Source organism: Amblyraja radiata, chromosome 1, assembly GCF_010909765.2.
Source record: "Amblyraja radiata isolate CabotCenter1 chromosome 1, sAmbRad1.1.pri, whole genome shotgun sequence".
Taxonomy (NCBI): Eukaryota; Metazoa; Chordata; class Chondrichthyes; order Rajiformes; family Rajidae; genus Amblyraja; species Amblyraja radiata.
Window position 1 is genome coordinate 30,070,447 of NC_045956.1, and position 16,797 is coordinate 30,087,243.

Sequence of the window (16,797 nt, forward strand, 5' to 3'; positions counted from 1 at the left end):
CTATACACTTACCTTGTAGAATGAAATGAAAGACAGAAGACAAGTCATTTAGAACAGACAGGTAATATCTAATAGGTAATTACAGAAATAAAAATGTTGGGAAAGACTGTCATAATGAGCTTTACGAAGTAAAGTGATGAAAAAAGATTGAAACAAGTATAAAGTAGCAAGAGAATAATGCTGGTCGAAGACAGTAACATTTCCATATACAGCACAAAATGCTGGAGTAACTCAGCGGGACAGGCAGCATCTCTGGAGAGAAGGAATGGGTGATGTTTCAGGTCTTGACCCCCCGAAACGCCACCCATTCCTTCTCTCCAGAGATGCTGCCTGTCCTGCTGAGTTACTCCAGCATTTTGTGTCTATCTTCGGTTTAACCCAGCATCTGCCGTTCCTCCCTAAACATTTCCATACAGATTCTCTCATTTCCTGCTGGGAATTTGGTTGAAGATGGACAGACTCCAAGGATGTTGAAGTGAATATATTTACCTGGACAGAGCGTGCGGAAGCAGCGGCTTTGAATCCGAGTGTACGTCCTTTTCCAGCTAAATGGATGAAAAATTCCAACTATTAATACAGCAAAATATAATTATGAATTTATTTTTGCAAAGCTGATAACGTATTGGTACCTGTTTTCTATCACATCATTGGCTCTTCAAATCAATTTGTTTAACAACTTTGTGGTGAAATTGCATTCTCAACTATCATGGCAGAAATAGCATAAAATCCTACGCTATGAATCCTTTGTCTGAAGACCTGTAGCTGTATTTGGTAATAAGCAGACCACATACATCAATAGCAATGACTTTCGTAGGAAGGAACTGCAGATGCTTGTTTACACCGAGATAGACACAAAATGCTGGAGTAACTCAGCGGGACAGGCAGCATCTCTGGAGAGAAGGAATGGGTGAAGTATCGGGTAGAGACCCTTTTTCAGACTGAGAGTCGGGGGAGAGATAAAGATATACATTTCCCTCCATAATGTGTGGGAGAAAGACCCATCATTTACTTATTTGCCTCTGTACTCCACAATGGGGGGACTATGTATAAACACTGTTGTAATTTCAACATGGTGAAACCAAAATGTATATAAATGGCCTTGAATAAAATCTGACAATGTGCACTTTAACCTCATGTGATTTTTTTCTATTACAAATCTCAAATTGTGGAATACAGAGGCAAATAAATGAAATGATGGGTCTTTGTCCCAAACATTATGGAGGGCACTGTAGAAGGGCAAGGTGTGAAAATGACCGATCAAAGGGGACGAGGTTCAAGGAAAATGTAGAATAGATCATTGTTCTTAGCTCTTAGAATCTACTATTCTTGGGCTGGAAGGCAAGGCGGCGAAAACAAGTCCTGTTTAGTTTAGTTTTTAGTTTAGAGATACAGCATGGAACAAGTCCTCTCACCCATGGGCGGAAATCCAGGGGGGGGGGGGGACAGGGGGGATGTTACTCCCCATGTTTTGAGAGGTGGGGGACAACCCCCCCATGTTTTGTAATCCGGGTTTTTAAATTCGGTGAATAAAAAATCTATTAAAATTCTCCACTTTCCGCGAGACAGTGGGGGTGGGACTGATGATCGAGGGCGCCGATTGGTCGAGAGAGACTTCTGTTAGCAGACAGTGGGGGTGGGGGGCGGAACATGATGATTCGGCGCGATGATTGGACAAGGGAGGTGCCGGTCAGAGGCGGAAGTAGGGGGGGTTGGACTGAGGAGAGAGTGCGTGATTGGAGGAGGGAGACGTCCTGGTGGAGCAAAGATCATAGAGCGGAGCTTGAATCGACCCGTTCACGGGGCCTTTCATCGCCCGGTGCGGTCGCGGGATCTTCCACCGCCCCGCGGTCAAATTGCTGCGTCGAGGCGATCGAGGCTCCCGATGTTGAAGCCCCCGCCAGGCGATGGATGATCCCGCGACCGGTTCTTAGCAGCGCCGGGCGATGAAAGGCCCCGCGAATGGGCAGATTGAAGCCCCACGATTCGGGGCGGACGAAGCTGCTGTTGCTGGAGTTCGGAGTCGGTCACCAACCAGGTCAGCTCCTAATGTTACCGTCCACAGGACCCATGCCCAAAGCCTCCGTCAAAAATTTCTGTGTCACCCATGTTTTGATAGCGATTTCCCATCTAGCCCTCACTGACCATCAACCACGCATTCACACTAATTCTATGTTATCCCACTTTCCTATCTACTCCCTACACATTAAGGGCAATTTTACACAGGCCAATCGACCTACACACCCACACATCTTGGAGATGTGAGAGGAATCCAGAGCACCTGCTGGGACTTTGGCACCTAGAAAACCTATGCAGTCACAGAGAGAATATGCAAATCCACACAGACACCACCCGAATCAGAGTTGAACCCCTACCCCTGGCGCTGTGAGACTGCAATGCAACTATCAAAAGCATCAATGTTTCCTTTTATTCCCTTCCATATGACAAATGGAAGAATCTTATGTATTGAGCCAAATGAATAAATTAAGAAGAAATATAATGTGCATGTATGTAATTTTTGTATGTTTCAGTACATATATGTGTACCTCGGAAATATACACAGCAGACGTGGAATATACAAACATGCCTGTGTAGAGAGGAACTGCAGACAAATTGTGTATTATGGAACTGCAGATGCTGGTTTACACCGAAGACCTTCCTTCCATCGAGGGGATTTATCGCAGTCGCTGCCTCAAAAAGGCTGGCAGTATCATCAAAGACCCTCACCATCCTGGCCACACACTCATCTCCCTGCTACCTTCAGGTAGAAGGTACAGGAGCCTGAAGACTGCAACAACCAGGTTCAGGAATAGCTACTCCCCCTCAGCCGTCAGGCTATTAAACCTGGCTCGGACAAAACTCTGATTATTAGCAACCACTTTCTGTTATTTGCACTACCAGTTTATTTATTCATGTGTGTATATATTTATATCATGGTATATGGACACATTTATCTGTTTTGTAGTAAATGCCTACTATTTTCTGTGTGCTTAAGCAAAGCAAGAATTTCATTGTCCTATACAGGGACACATGACAATAAACTCACTTGAACTTGAACTTGAGATTGATACAAAATGTTGGGGTAACTCAGCAGGACAGGCAGCATCTCTGGATAGAAGGAATGGGTGATGTTTTGGCTCGGGACCCTCCTTTAGACTTAGTGTCAGGTGAGAGGGAAACACAGAGATAAGGAAGATGAGGATGCGAAAACAAGATATCAAAGATAAAAATCAAGGAAACTGCAGAATAGATCATTGCTAGCTAGGAGAAGGGGTCAAGGAAAGAGGCGTTCCCTGTTTCCACCAAACTTTCCACCACTATGCACAAGAAGCGCAAGACGCCATTGTGTGCAGATGCCGAGACGTGTGTTCAGCTCTGGCTGAACAATTTCCAATCTGGTGTTGTGGACTCGATAAGAAGCTAGGAGAAGGTGACATCAAAGCAAACAGAGATGTAATGTAATCAGGGGGACAGTCCGACTGGTCGGAGAACTGGGAAGGGGGTGAGGTGGAGACAGAGAGAAAGCAAGGGTTACTTGAAGTTGGAGAAGTCAATATTCATACCACTGAAGTGTAAGCTGCCCAAGTGAAATATGGAGATGCTGTTCCTCCAATTGGTCCTGGGCCTCACTCTGACAATGGAGGAGGCCCAGGACAGAAAGGTCAGTGTAGGAACGGGAGGGGGAGTTGAAGTGTTTAGCAAAAGATGCTGGTTTAAACTGAAGACAGACACAAAATGCTGGAGTAACTCAGTGGGTCAGGCAGCATCTCTGGAGAAAAGGAATATGTGACGATTTGGGTCGAGACCCTTCTTCAGAACGTCACCTATTTCTTTTCTCCATACAAAGATGCCTGATGGGAGGAGACTTTGTTTCCCAGGCATCATTTTATTCCATGAGGTATCCAGAATATAACGCAGAAGCAATGACAAAGCAATGGCAGATAAAATAATTAAACTCTCATTAAGTATCTCCCGTGGCAACCACACAAACTGACGTGTAGAAAGGACAGAAGGCAGCAAAGGGTTTTCCATGTTGTTTTGCACCAATGTGTTTGCCTTTCCAGCAAAGATGGTTTCCACGGTACTTCTTCTCAGCATTGACTGTTGTTCTTTGACAAAACTGTGACACCACTCTGCAGGCTGCGAAATCAAGGGAAAATAAGACGGACTAAATCTTTGTATATCTGACAGCGAAACCTAAAGACAAGCATTACAAGAGAGCTTTGGTGCTGAAAAGATTATTCAGGTGCTTCACAAGTGCTTCAATGAAGGATGGAGACACAGGTTGCTGCAAATAAGTAAGTGCAGAGGTTACTCAGGGGTCTGACCCAAACGTCACCCATCCATGTCCTCCCGAGATCCTGCCTATCCCACAGATGTTGCCTAATGTATTAAGGATGGAGTTGACTAAAAAGAATGCTCAGAGCAGGGCAGAAATAGCTAGGCTTTGCCCACTACAATCTCAGTATGTTTAATGGGTGATAAGTCTTACTCAGTTCCTAAAATTGGCACTGAAAACTTTTGCTAATGAGTATAAGAACCAATACATGAGTATAATGCCCAAGACACATCATGATGCAGCCTTACAGGACTTTGGTTAAACTACATTTGGAGTATTGCATGCAGTTCAAGTCTCTCTAATACAGGAAGGATGTGGAGGCTTTGGAAAAGGTACAAAAGAGGTTTACAAGAATGATGTCTGGATATAATGGTCGAGGAGAAGTTGATAAACTTGTATTGTATAGAATGCACAACATTCAATGTTGTTATATATTATATGTTCTGTTAAAGTGTCTTATGTCAAATTATTATTTTTTTGTTTACTTTCTATTGTTTTTCTCTCACTCTTTTCCCCGTTAATTCAGTCTTACTTTTTTGACTGTGTTACTTTCTATACCTGATTTGACATTGAGTACGATAGTGTAACTAAGGTATAATGATTAGAGCCCAGCATTGCTTATTAATGACTGTTCAAACTGATTGATCAAGATAAAAGATCATTTGTACGTTCGCACTGGTATTAGTTGCCTCGTCGAAAGTACAGCACTGATCTGATCCAAATTGCACCAAGAATCGGTTTTAACCAAGGTGCCAGTTTTATAAAAGGCAAGAGCCTTTTACGGCTCACGGTGAATGGTCACGGTGGCGCAGCGGTAGAGTTGCTGCCTTACAGCGAATGCAGTGCCATAGACCCAGGTTCGATCCTGACTACGGGCGCTGTCTGTACAGAGTTTGTACGTTCCCGTGATCTGCGTGGGTTTTCTCCGAGATCTTCAGTTTCCTCCCACACTACAAAGACGTACGGGTTTGTAGGTTAATTAGCTTGGTAAATGTAAAAAATGTCCCTAGTGGGTATAGGATAGTGTTCTATCGCTGGTTGGCATGGACCCAGTGGGCCAAAGGGCCTGTTTCCGCTCTGTATTTCTAAACTAAACTACACTAAAGCTGATTTGATGCCACAGAGAATACAACCTCTATTGATGAGGTGAGCTTTAACGGTTATTGTTTGAAATCTGTTCCACTTTTGCTCTATTGAGCCAAAAAGCTTATTCTAACTTCCCAGCTCATTTATTGTTTTATAATTTGAGCCCAGCATTGCCCTCACCTTGACAGCCAGAAGGGGGGGGGGGGGGGGGAAGGGGGGGGGGGAGCTATGTGAGGATGCTGTTAATTGACCAGTTCAGCCTTCAACACGATAGTCCCCACCAGACTTGCTGAGAAGCTGCTGGAACTGGGGCTGAACACTCCCCTGTGTGCCTGGGTCCTGGACTTTCTCACCGCCAGGCCCCAGGTAGTCAAGATGGGGAAACATACATCCAACACACCCCCACCGTAAACACAGGATCCCCTCAGGGCTGCGTCCTCAGCCCCCTACTGTACTCCCTGTACCCACATGACTGTGTGGCCAGGTTCAGCTCCAACTCCATCATCAAGTTTGCTGATGACACTGTGGTGGTGGGCCTGATCTCTGATAACGATGAGAAGGCCTACTAGGAGGAGGTGGCTGATCTGGCACTCTGGTGTCAGGACCAGAGCCTCCTCTTGAATGTCACAAAAACTAAGGAGCTGATTGTGGACTTTAGAAGGGCACAACATCCGAGGACGTACACGCCACTGGAGATAAATGGGACTATTGTGGATTGGGTGAGCTGCTTTAAATACCTGGGAGTCCACATCACAGAGGATCTGACATGGACAACACACATTGTCGCACTGGTGAGAAAGGCAAGGCAGCGCCTTTACCACCTCAGGCAGCTGAGGAAATTCAGAGTCCCTCTGAGGACCCTTCAGTGCTTCTACTCTGGGGCTGTAACATCACAATCTGGTTTGGGAACTGCTCTGCCCAGGACAGGAAAGCTCTGCAGAGAGTAGTGCGTTCGGCCGAAACCACTATGGGAACTACACTCGTCTCCCTGCAAGACCTATACACCAGAAGGTGCAGATCCAGAGCCAGCAACATTATGGGGGACCCCTACCACCCCAGCAATGGACTGTTCCAGCTGCTGCGGTCAGGCAAACGCCTCCACTGTCATGCTGTGAAAACAGAGAGGGTGAGACCGAGTTTCTTCCCACAGGCCATCTCTTATCTCACCAGGGACTCATTTACTGCACTAATTTACTGTTGTGTTGTGTTGTGTTCTAACAATTTTCTAACTGATTCTGTTCTATCCTGTTCAGTAGTTTTTGCACAATCCGCAGGCATTGCCAGTTTCATTTCACTGCACATCTTGTATGTGTGTGTGACAAATAAAGTTGACTTGACTTGACTAATTTTAAACCTTTGCACCAAAGCCTTTTCATTCCTGCATTTAAATTTTGATCACATTTCTATACAATTTTTATTTTCTGTAAAGAGAATGTGTTGAGCTTGGGAAGTTTCTTCTCAAAATTTAAACCATGTAAATCTCAAGATAGTTTTTAACTGCAAAATTAGTTATTGCATATTTTGGGAGACAGAATTTAAAGTGTTAATGTTTCAAAACATCCAGAGTAATAAGGCATAGTCAATTAGTGAAAGAATGATAAATAGGTCAGTTATAAGCTAAAAAAATAATTACAGTTCATTAATAACATAATGGCAGCTATATTACTGAAGAGTAAACAAAATCTTCTCAGAAAAATGATCCCCTTTAAGGCAAAACTGGGGAAGAACACAGAGTGTATGACTTTCAAAAGTAGATAAGGAATAAGACAGTATAGACCTCTGAACAATAGATTATTTAGAGCATTAGGCATACTGTAACTGTAAGTGAAAATAAACTTACGTTGATAAACAGACCCTAAATTATCCAGTGGGAATAAGAAACTATAGATGGTAGACACAAAATGCTGGAGTAACTCAGCGAGACAGGCAGCATCTCTGGAGAGAAGGAATGGGTGACGTTTCGGGTCGAGACCCTTCTTCAGACTCACTGCTCCCACTCTATGATAACCAGCATCTGCAGTTCTTTCCTGCACATTATGTGCGCTCCTCTGCGAAATCTCAAGGTTTGTCTACTTTGAAGAAGTTCTCCTCTCTCTCCGACGAGAGTTCAGCAACATCCTCTCTCACTGCACCCCCTCTGTGATATCAGAGATGTTGCCTGTCCCGCTAAGTTACTCCAGCATTTTGTGTCTACCTTCGATTTAAACCAGCATCTACAGTTCTTTCCTACACAAGGAACTACAGATATTGGTTTACAAAAATGGACACAAAATGCTGGAGTAACTCAGCGGACCAGGCAACATCTCTAGAGACATGGATAGGCGACGTCTTGGATTAGAACCCTTCCTACATTATCCATACAGGTAAACGATAGTTGCAGACACCAACTTAAATACAACACCTGGACAGATTGCATCTTGATGTCTCATATTTTAACGGAGAGATTAACACATAAAGAAAAAAATGGATTCCGGCCTCCATAAAGATCAATAGGCAAATGGTCATTTATTATCAAGTTCTAATTGCACAGCAGGTAAAACATGATCTATAATGTGAACATGGAAATCATAAGGTCATAAGTGATGGGAGCAGAATTAGGCCATTTGGCCCATCAAGTCTATTCATCTACAATTTAACTGGTGGACAATGTGTATGCCTGCATTTCCACCGGAACATCAAAAATGAGAATTTAACCATAATATTTCTAAACAAAACAGATCATAAGGTCATAAGGTCATAAGGAATTGGAGTAGAATTAGGCCATTTGGCCCATCAAGTCTACTCCGCCATTCAATCATGGCAGATCTATTCTCTCCCTCCTAACCCCATTCTCCTGCCTTCTCCTCATAACCTCTGACCCGTACTAATCTAGAATCTATCTATCCCTGCCTTAAAAATGTCCACTGACTTGGCCTCCATAGCCTTCTGTGGCAAAGAATCCCACAGATTCACCAATGCCGAAGACAAACGAAATGGTATCTGCTGGAATCTGGAGCAGAAGAAACAACTAACGGACGAACTCAGCAGCGTCAAGCAGCATCAGAAGAGGCAAATGGATAGTCAAGGGTTGAGACCTTACATCAGGACTTCTGAGGAATCATAGAGTGGAACATCATGGAAACAGGCCCTTTGGCCCATTGCTTCTATGCTGACCATCATCCAGCCCTGATGTAAGGTTTCGATTGGTAACGTCAGCTGTCCCTTTCCCGCCACAGTTGCTGCTGAGTTCTTCCAGCAGATTGATTTTTGTGAGTAGATACTGAAAGTTGCTGCAGTTGTCTGTAGCGGAGACAAACGCAGTCAGGGACTAGTGTAGCTGGGACATGGTGGCCGGTGTGGACAAGTTGGGCCGAAGGCCCTGTTTCCACGTTGTATCCCTCCATAACTCTATGACTCTACGACAGAGGAGACAGTCAAAATTGCCTACCTGGATGGACATCAGAACAGACAGTGGATTGTGTCAGTGTGGTGTACAGACCATTGACTGCATCATCATAATGCTTTGCGTAAAACACATGCTTGTCGCTGGGATGGTTAGCGATAGTGTCCAGTTCGTTCCACCTTTAAATGGCATAGAGTGTGAGCTCAATACACATTCTGCTGCTTAACAACTGAATTATTGGCCTGTCCCACTTGGCGATTTTCTAGGCAACTGCTGGTGACTGTCATAGTCATAGCAGGTTGCCAAAAAACCAACGTCAACCTACGCCATCCTGGCGACAACCTCCGACAGCACCTACGTCAGGAGAAGTCAAGCGACGCGCATTGGCGTCAAACCCACTGTCGCCAAAAAATGTTCAACATGTTGAAAATTTAGCGGCAACCAGAAAGATGCTACGACTTTTTGCGGGACTGATGAGACTGCTCCCAGCAATCACTGGCGAACATGTGGCGACAAACTAGTCACCTATAGTTGCCTAAAAAATCGCCAAAGTGGGACACACCATTAGCATCACAACCGCTCAGCGATATGATCTTACCCTGGGTGCCTGATTCCGACTGCAAATATTGTCATTCCGCTGTTCCTTGCAAGCCTCAGTGGCATTGTTGCATTGTCTTGTGATTTACCATCAGAGAGAATCACGACGATTTTCAGAGCATCTTCCCGTCCTCCTTGAAACCCTTTGTCCAGCGCATATGTTACTGCTTTACCAATCTCTGTGCTCCCACCTCTGTACGACATTGAGAGAACATCATGGGTTAATGCTTTGAGAGAATTTGCTGAGTTGGTTAACATAGAAATAGTCCCTTCAGTCCATTTGATCTATGCTAATCACAGGGCTGCCAACTCTCACGCTTTCGACGTGAGACTCACGCCCTGGAGCAATTTCTCACGCCCTCACGCTCACGACCGAGTTCTCACGCTGAGTTCAGTCCCTGCGCAATTTGTCCCTTAGCGCCGCGTGCCAGGGATCTGTGCGGTCCGGGGAAGCGCGTCAGTTGGCGGCTGTGAGTTGGCGGCTCTTCTCTTTCTTGGTTGGATGTGCAGACGCCGACAACATGAAGCAGCCGGAGCTGGAACTAACCAGGTGAATCAGTTGTAAAACCTGGGGGGGGGGGGGGGGGGGGGGGGGGAGGGGGGTGTTTCGGAATGGCCATGGATTATTAATTAAGTATAAATACGAGGAGTCCTCAGTAGTGTGTTTAGATCTTTTGCAAACTGTTCCCAATATGCAATATACGGGTTTTCGGCCCGTAACCCGAAAAACCGCATTTTTTTTTTTCAATTCGTTTTTGCCGGGTCGGGGCAGGCGAGCCGACCTGAGAACTGCGGCCAGTCCCTGGGACGCGAGCTGATCTGGGAACGGCAGCCAGTCCCTGGGCACGCAGAATGCCAACTTAATCATCATGGACAAATTGGGCCAGTCATGTAGCAATGTTACAACATTTTGAGATTTTAAAAATCAAGTCTGTAATTTATCCCATCAGATAAAGCATAAAAATAAGTTTAATTTGACACCTAATTCACTTTCATATCTCAAGTATTTAAAAAGTTATGGCCATTTTCATACTGGGAAATTAGCATCTTGTTCCCTATTGATTTTCTATGGACATAACAAAAAAGCTGTGATCGTGAACAGTCAAAAGCCCATAACTTTCTTAAAAATTAAGAGAACTGAATGAAATTTTCAGTTATCATAGATTGAAGCATTCTGAAACAAATATAAAATAATCTTACTTGGATGACCTGAAATTAAAGCATATAATTAGTTAGTTACCTAATTGTAGCTAATTTCAGACTTCAATTACTAGATCTAAACATCTATCCATTTCTTAATAAATGATTAACATTTTTAAATAGCCTAAATGTCCAAATAATATTCACAAATAATTCACAATAAAACATGATTTTTAAATCTCATTTACATTAATTTATAGGCCAAATGGAAGGAATTTAGTGTTTAATTGCTGTAAATAAATGCCCATTTAAATCAGCTTTCCAGTGGGTCCCTGTGGAACGCGCTGGTTTAGAACGTTCACATTGCGGTAGATTTGTGCCCCAAATGCCGAGAAAAATACTGCGGGATATAATGGGCCCCAAATTGAGCTACTCGCAATATTAAACTTTGTATAAAGGGATCTTTAGAAGCCCTTTTGAATGTAAAAATATACAACCTAACTTCTGCTATTTGCTTTATGAGACCCTGCGGTTGCTGACGGTCGCGGGTTTAGAGATTGATTTTTAAACTACTATAACTATTATTCAAGGCCTTTAACCCTAATAATAGCTTTTGCGACGGGGTCTTCCAGCGATTTTTCGTTAATAATTAACTAGGCTGAACATTTTCGATTGGAACAGCTTAGAGAAAATCGCGTTTTAAACCCGCCCCCTCTAAACGGCGCCAAAATCGCGCACACCCGCAACGGAAGATTTTCAAGGACGCTTCAGGTAGGCTTTGCAACATACCTAAGTCATGTACATGTTGCATAAATGACTCTATACAGATCTTAATGGACTTAAAATTACCATTTAAGCCAAATTGCTCCCACTTTCCACATTTTGAATCTTGTATTTGCGCGGCTAGCGAGTCGCTCGCTGCAGCTTCGGACATGGAGCGCTCCGGACAGTGCGAGTGTCCCGGGCCGTCGGAGGCGTCGGAAGCGCCGCTGCCGCGAGAGTCTCTGTGCCGAAGGGACAGACTCTCAAAGGGAGGTGGAGAGAGAGAGAGGGGGGAAGGAGACAGGGAGACATTGGGGAGAGAGTGAGGGGGGTGAGAGGAGAAAGAGGGGAGAGATAGAGGTGAATGGAGAGAGAGAAGAGTGAGAGGGGAAAGAGGTAGGGGAGAAAGGGGGGGGGGGAGAGTGAGGTGGGGGGGGGGGAGAGAGGGGTGGGAGGGACGAAAGAGGGAAGAGAGAGAGGGGGTGGAGAGGGTAGGAGAGAATGGGAGAGAGAGGGGGAAGAGAGGGGTGGTAAAAGAGAGAGGGGGAAGAGGGAGAGAGGGGGAAGGAGAGAATCGGGGAAAGAGAGAGAGATGGGGGGGCAAAGAGAAAGAGGAGATAGAGACAGAGGAGGAAGAGAGAGGCGAGAGAGAGCCAGGGGGAGAGTGAGGTGGGAGGGAGATATGGGGGAGAGAGAGAGAGGAGGAGAGAGGAAGAAAGAGAGATGAGAGAGAGAGAGAGAGAGAGAGAGAGAGAGAGAGAGGGGGGGGGAAGAGAGAGAGAGGAGAGGAGAGACAGAGAGGGGAGAGTGTGTGGAGAGGGAGAGGGAGAAAGGGGGAGATAGAGAGGGAGGGAGAAAGAGAGAGAGGGGGCAGAGAGAAGGGGATGCGAGGGGGGGGGAGAGAGGGGGAGGGAGAGAAGAGGGGGAGAGAGAAGAAAGAGAGGGGGGGAGAGAGAGTTAGGGGAAAGAGAGGGGTGAGAGAGGGAGAGGGGGGGAAGAGAGGGGACGAGAGAGAGGGGGAGAGTGAGGTGGGACGGGGGATAGTGAGGTGGGATGGAGAGAGGGGGAAGAGAGATGGGAGAGAGAGGGGGAGAGAGGAGAGAGAGGGGGGGGAGAGAGAGGGGGAGAGAGAAGGGAGAGGGAAGGGGAGAGAGTGAGAGGGGGAAACAGGGGAGAGAGAGGGGTGAGAGGAGAAACAGAGAGGGAGAGAGGAGAGAGAGCGGGGAAAGAGAGATGGAGGGGAGAGAGAGAGAGAGGGGGTTGAGAGGAGAGAGAGTGCATCCTGGAGGACAACCATTGGCTGCTGGAAGTAAGTACCAAGCACTGGGTAGATACGGTGGAAGAAAGTGGACTTCAAATGGGGGTGGTTGGTGAAAGCATCCTGCTTGCCTACTAGATTTTCACTTACTGTAACTGCAGGAAAAATGTTCCCGATGTTGGGGGTGTTCAGAACCATGGGTCACAGTTTAAGAATAAAGGAGGGGCCAGTTAGGACTGAGTTGAGAACAAACTTTCTTCACACAGAAAGTTGTGAATCTGTGGAATTCTCTGCCACAGAAGGCAGTGCAGGCCAATTCACTGGATGTTTTCAAGAGAGAGTTACATTTAGTTCTTGAGGCTAACAACATCAAGGGATATGGGGAAAAAACAGGAGAGAGGTACTGATTTTAGATGAATAGCCATGATCATATTGAATGGCAGTGCTGGCTCGAAGGGCCGATGGCCTATTCCTGCACCTATTTTCTATGTTTCTATGCTTGAGTATATGGCAATAAAACTCGATCACTTGATTTTGAATCATTCATGCATGGTGGAGGTATAATGTAGTCATAGAGTGATACAGTGTGAAAACAGGCCCTTCGGCGCAACTTGCCCACACCCGCCAACATGTCCCAGCTACGCCACCTGCTTTTGGTCCATACCTCCAAACCTGTCCTATCCATGTAGCAGTCTAACTTTTTCTTAAATGTTGGGATGGTCCCTGCCTCAACTACCTCCTCTGGCAGCTTGTTCCATACACCCATCACCCTTTGTGTGGATAAAGTTACCCCTTAAAAAGTTACCTCTTAAAAATACTTCATACAAAAAACATTGAAATCATACTTCTACAGTGCACTAAAACATGATTTTAATACATCAAATTTCAAAATGTTCCTACCCTTGGAGGGGGGACATCCTTCTTCCACGCCCTCTCCCCGCTCGGTTGCTCCATTCCCTCACCGGGTACCCCCAAGGCCAGTGGTCAGTGATCGCACAGTTCCCCCCCCCCCCTTTCAAAAACGCTCCAATTCAATTTAAAGCATAAATATTGTATTCAAGTGTTAGTTAAAAGACTCGCTGCAGTATGCACCATATTGCACAATTCCAATGGGAGGGGGACACCCTCCTCCCCCCCCCCCCAGTCGCTATGCTCCCTCGGGCTTGGTCTCCCGCAATTTCTCACTCCCAACTCTCACCCAATGTTGGCAGCCCTGTAATCATCACCCCGATTAATCCTACTTACCAGTGTAGCGTGAGCAAGCGGGTAGAGCAAATAGTTTCATTAACAAAATAGCATTTGAAATACACGTGCACTTAGTCGAGAGAAACGGTTTTAAGTTGTTGTCATCGCAAAGAGCACTAGCTAACTGAACACACCTCTTAACTCAAAACCCCGCGAAGAAATCCTGTCACGTGACAGTCCCGACTTCTGACGAGGGTTCTGCATAACACAGCTTAACCACCAAGTGCCGTTACACCAGCATCATTGTCCTGTTCATTCAACTACCTGTCTGGATGCCTCTTAAATGTTATAGTGTGCCTGCCTCCATCACCTCTTCTGCCATCACAATCCAAATACCAATTAGTCTTTGTGTGAAAACTCTATCCTTCAGAACCCCTTTAAAAGCAGAATGCACAAAAGTTTGAAATCGCATACTTCTAAACAGTAAGTTTCTTCACTGCTGTTATCAGGATTTCGGAACAGTCTACCCATAAACTAGTGTAGGCCCAATATTCAAACCTACATCATTTGCAGGCCTTGCATTTTTCCTATCTTTACTTCCACTGTAACTGCAATGGTGTCACACAAGTTTAGTTGAGTTTAGTTTATTGTCCCCAGTGTGTGTAGGATAGCGTTAGTGTACGGGGATTGCTGTTCGACGCGGACTCGGTGGGCCGAAGAGCCTGTTTCCACGCTGTATCTATAAACTAAAACTAAACTAAACTCAGGCCCTTTAATTCAGGTAAATTCCGTGAGAATCATTTCTCTAGTTTAATGACATCTTTCCTGCAGTGTAGGACCAGAACTGCACACTATATTCCAAAAGGCGCCTCACCTACATTTTGTACAACTGTAACATGGCGTTCCAACTTTTGTACTCAGTGTCTTGGCTTATGAAGGCAAGCAAGCCACATGTTTTCTTCTCCACCTTATCCTGCCAGTGTTGCCACTTCCAAATGACTACATAGTTTTTTTTATTTTTAAAAGGTTTTTAAAGATACAGCACGAAACAGGCCCTTCGGCCCACCGAGTCCGCACCGACCAGCGATCCCCGCACATTAACACTACCCTACATTCACTAAGGACAATTTTACATTTATAAGCAAGTCAATTAACCTACAAACCTGCACGTCTTTGGAGTGTGGAGGAAAATGAAGATCTCAGAGAAAACCTACGCAGGTCACAGGGAGAACGTACAATCTCCTTCCGGACAAGCACTCATAGTCAGGATTGAACCCGGTCCCTGGCGCTGTAAGGCAACAACTCTACCACTGCGACACTATGCTGCCCACATGTACTTGTACTCCAAGTTCTCTGCACTCTCCAGGGCCTTGCCATACTCTATATATGTCCTACCCTAGTTTAAATTTGACAAAATATATCCATCACATGTGTCTGAATTAAATTCCATCTGCCATTCTTTTGCCCACTTTCCCAGTCGTATCATGAGAGAGGGTTTCTCACCATGCGACAAATTGTGATGCCATCTGTAAACTTGGCAATCGAGCTACCTGCATTGTCATCCAAATTATTAATACAGAGGGCAAATAACAGAAGACCCAGTACAGAATCCTGCAGCACATGGCTGGTTTCAAGCCTCCACTCTGACAAACAACCTTCTACTACCACCCTCTACCCCCTATCTCCAAACCAATTTTGCACCCAATTGAGATCTGATTAAGACATTTGCGGGTGATATGAACATTGGTGAAGGTGTGGGAGGGGGAAAGGATGCCAGGAAGGAAGGACATTGCACAAAGTGGTTGACACCACTTGATCCATCACGGGTACCAAACCCGCATACCATTGAAAGCCCTGACTCAAAAATGCAGCCAGATTCATTAAAGACCCACACCACCACAGACATGCTCTCATTTCTTACCATTGTGAAGAATGTATAGGAGTCCAAAAATTGTGAACACTAGATTCAGGAATAGCTTCTTCCTAACAACTATCATGCTCTTGAACGCTACAAAACAATCCCCTGTCCCACTGTACAAGTTCATTCAGGAGTTCTCCCCGAGTTTACCCTGATTCGAACTCGGAGATTTACGGTAATGGCCGCTCGTAAGTACTCAGGGCTCTCGTGGACATTTTTCAACATATTGAAAAATCTTCACGGGTCTTCCCGAGCTTACCTGCCATTAGCGAGTCTTCCCGAGTACCTGCCGTTAGCGTTACGAGCCGCTGAGAGATGTCCCCGAGCTCCGACGTACCCGCTACATTCATTCTGCGTGCTTACCACGAGTTTGATTTTTTTTTAAACTCAGGAGATCTCTTGAATGAACTCGTACAGTGGGACAGTGCTTTTTTTTAGGATTGTTTTGTAGCATTTAAGAGACTGATCTATAGACATCTTCAGTTGCTTTAAGGACTTCTGGCTTTTTGTTGCATTAGCACTGATGCTATTAACTTGTTGATTTTCTGTTTATTATGTATTATCACTGTACCGTGTCTACAGGCCTGCTAAGCTGCTGTAAGTAGGGATTTCATTGTTTAGTTTAGTTTAGAGATACAGTGCGGAAACAGGTCCTTCAGCCCACCAAGTCGGCGCTGACCAGCGATCCCCGCACAGTAATACTATCCTGCACACGCTAGAGACAAATTACATTTTACCAAGCCAACTGTCGGGATCAAACCCGGGTCTCTGGCGCTGTTTGCGCTGCAAGGCAGCAACTCTACCACTACACCACCGTGCCGCCCTGTTGTTCCGTTGTTGGTACATATGACAATTAAACACTCTTTACTCTTGACTATTGGATACAGCAGGAATAGATCGGTTGAAAACTTGGGCAGAGAAATGACAGTGAAGTTTAATACTGTCGTGTTCAAGAAGGAACTGCAGATGCTGGAAGTTCGAAGGTACACAAAAATGCTGGAGAAACTCAGCGGGTGCAGCAGCATCTATGGAGCGAAGGAAATAGGTGACGTTTCGGGCCGAAACCCTTCTTCCATTAGAGAGGAGGTTGTGAAACTGTCTCCGGAGAGAGGAGGAGAACTTCTTCAAAGTAG

General features: G+C 45.3%; 1 protein-coding gene across 1 annotated transcript in view; it reads right to left on the minus strand.

Annotated features, from left to right (window-relative positions):
* The window catches only part of LOC116982628 (von Willebrand factor A domain-containing protein 2-like), a 41,300-nt gene that overhangs the window by 11,685 nt on the left and 12,818 nt on the right, over positions 1 to 16,797 (minus strand). Inside the window, exons 4-7 of the mRNA XM_033036348.1 lie at positions 9,403 to 9,594; positions 8,850 to 8,983; positions 3,993 to 4,137; positions 490 to 545 (exon numbers count right to left, since the gene is read on the minus strand). Of these exons, the coding sequence (XP_032892239.1) occupies positions 490 to 545; positions 3,993 to 4,137; positions 8,850 to 8,983; positions 9,403 to 9,594 (527 nt within the window). The remainder of the gene's footprint in view (positions 1 to 489; positions 546 to 3,992; positions 4,138 to 8,849; positions 8,984 to 9,402; positions 9,595 to 16,797) is intronic.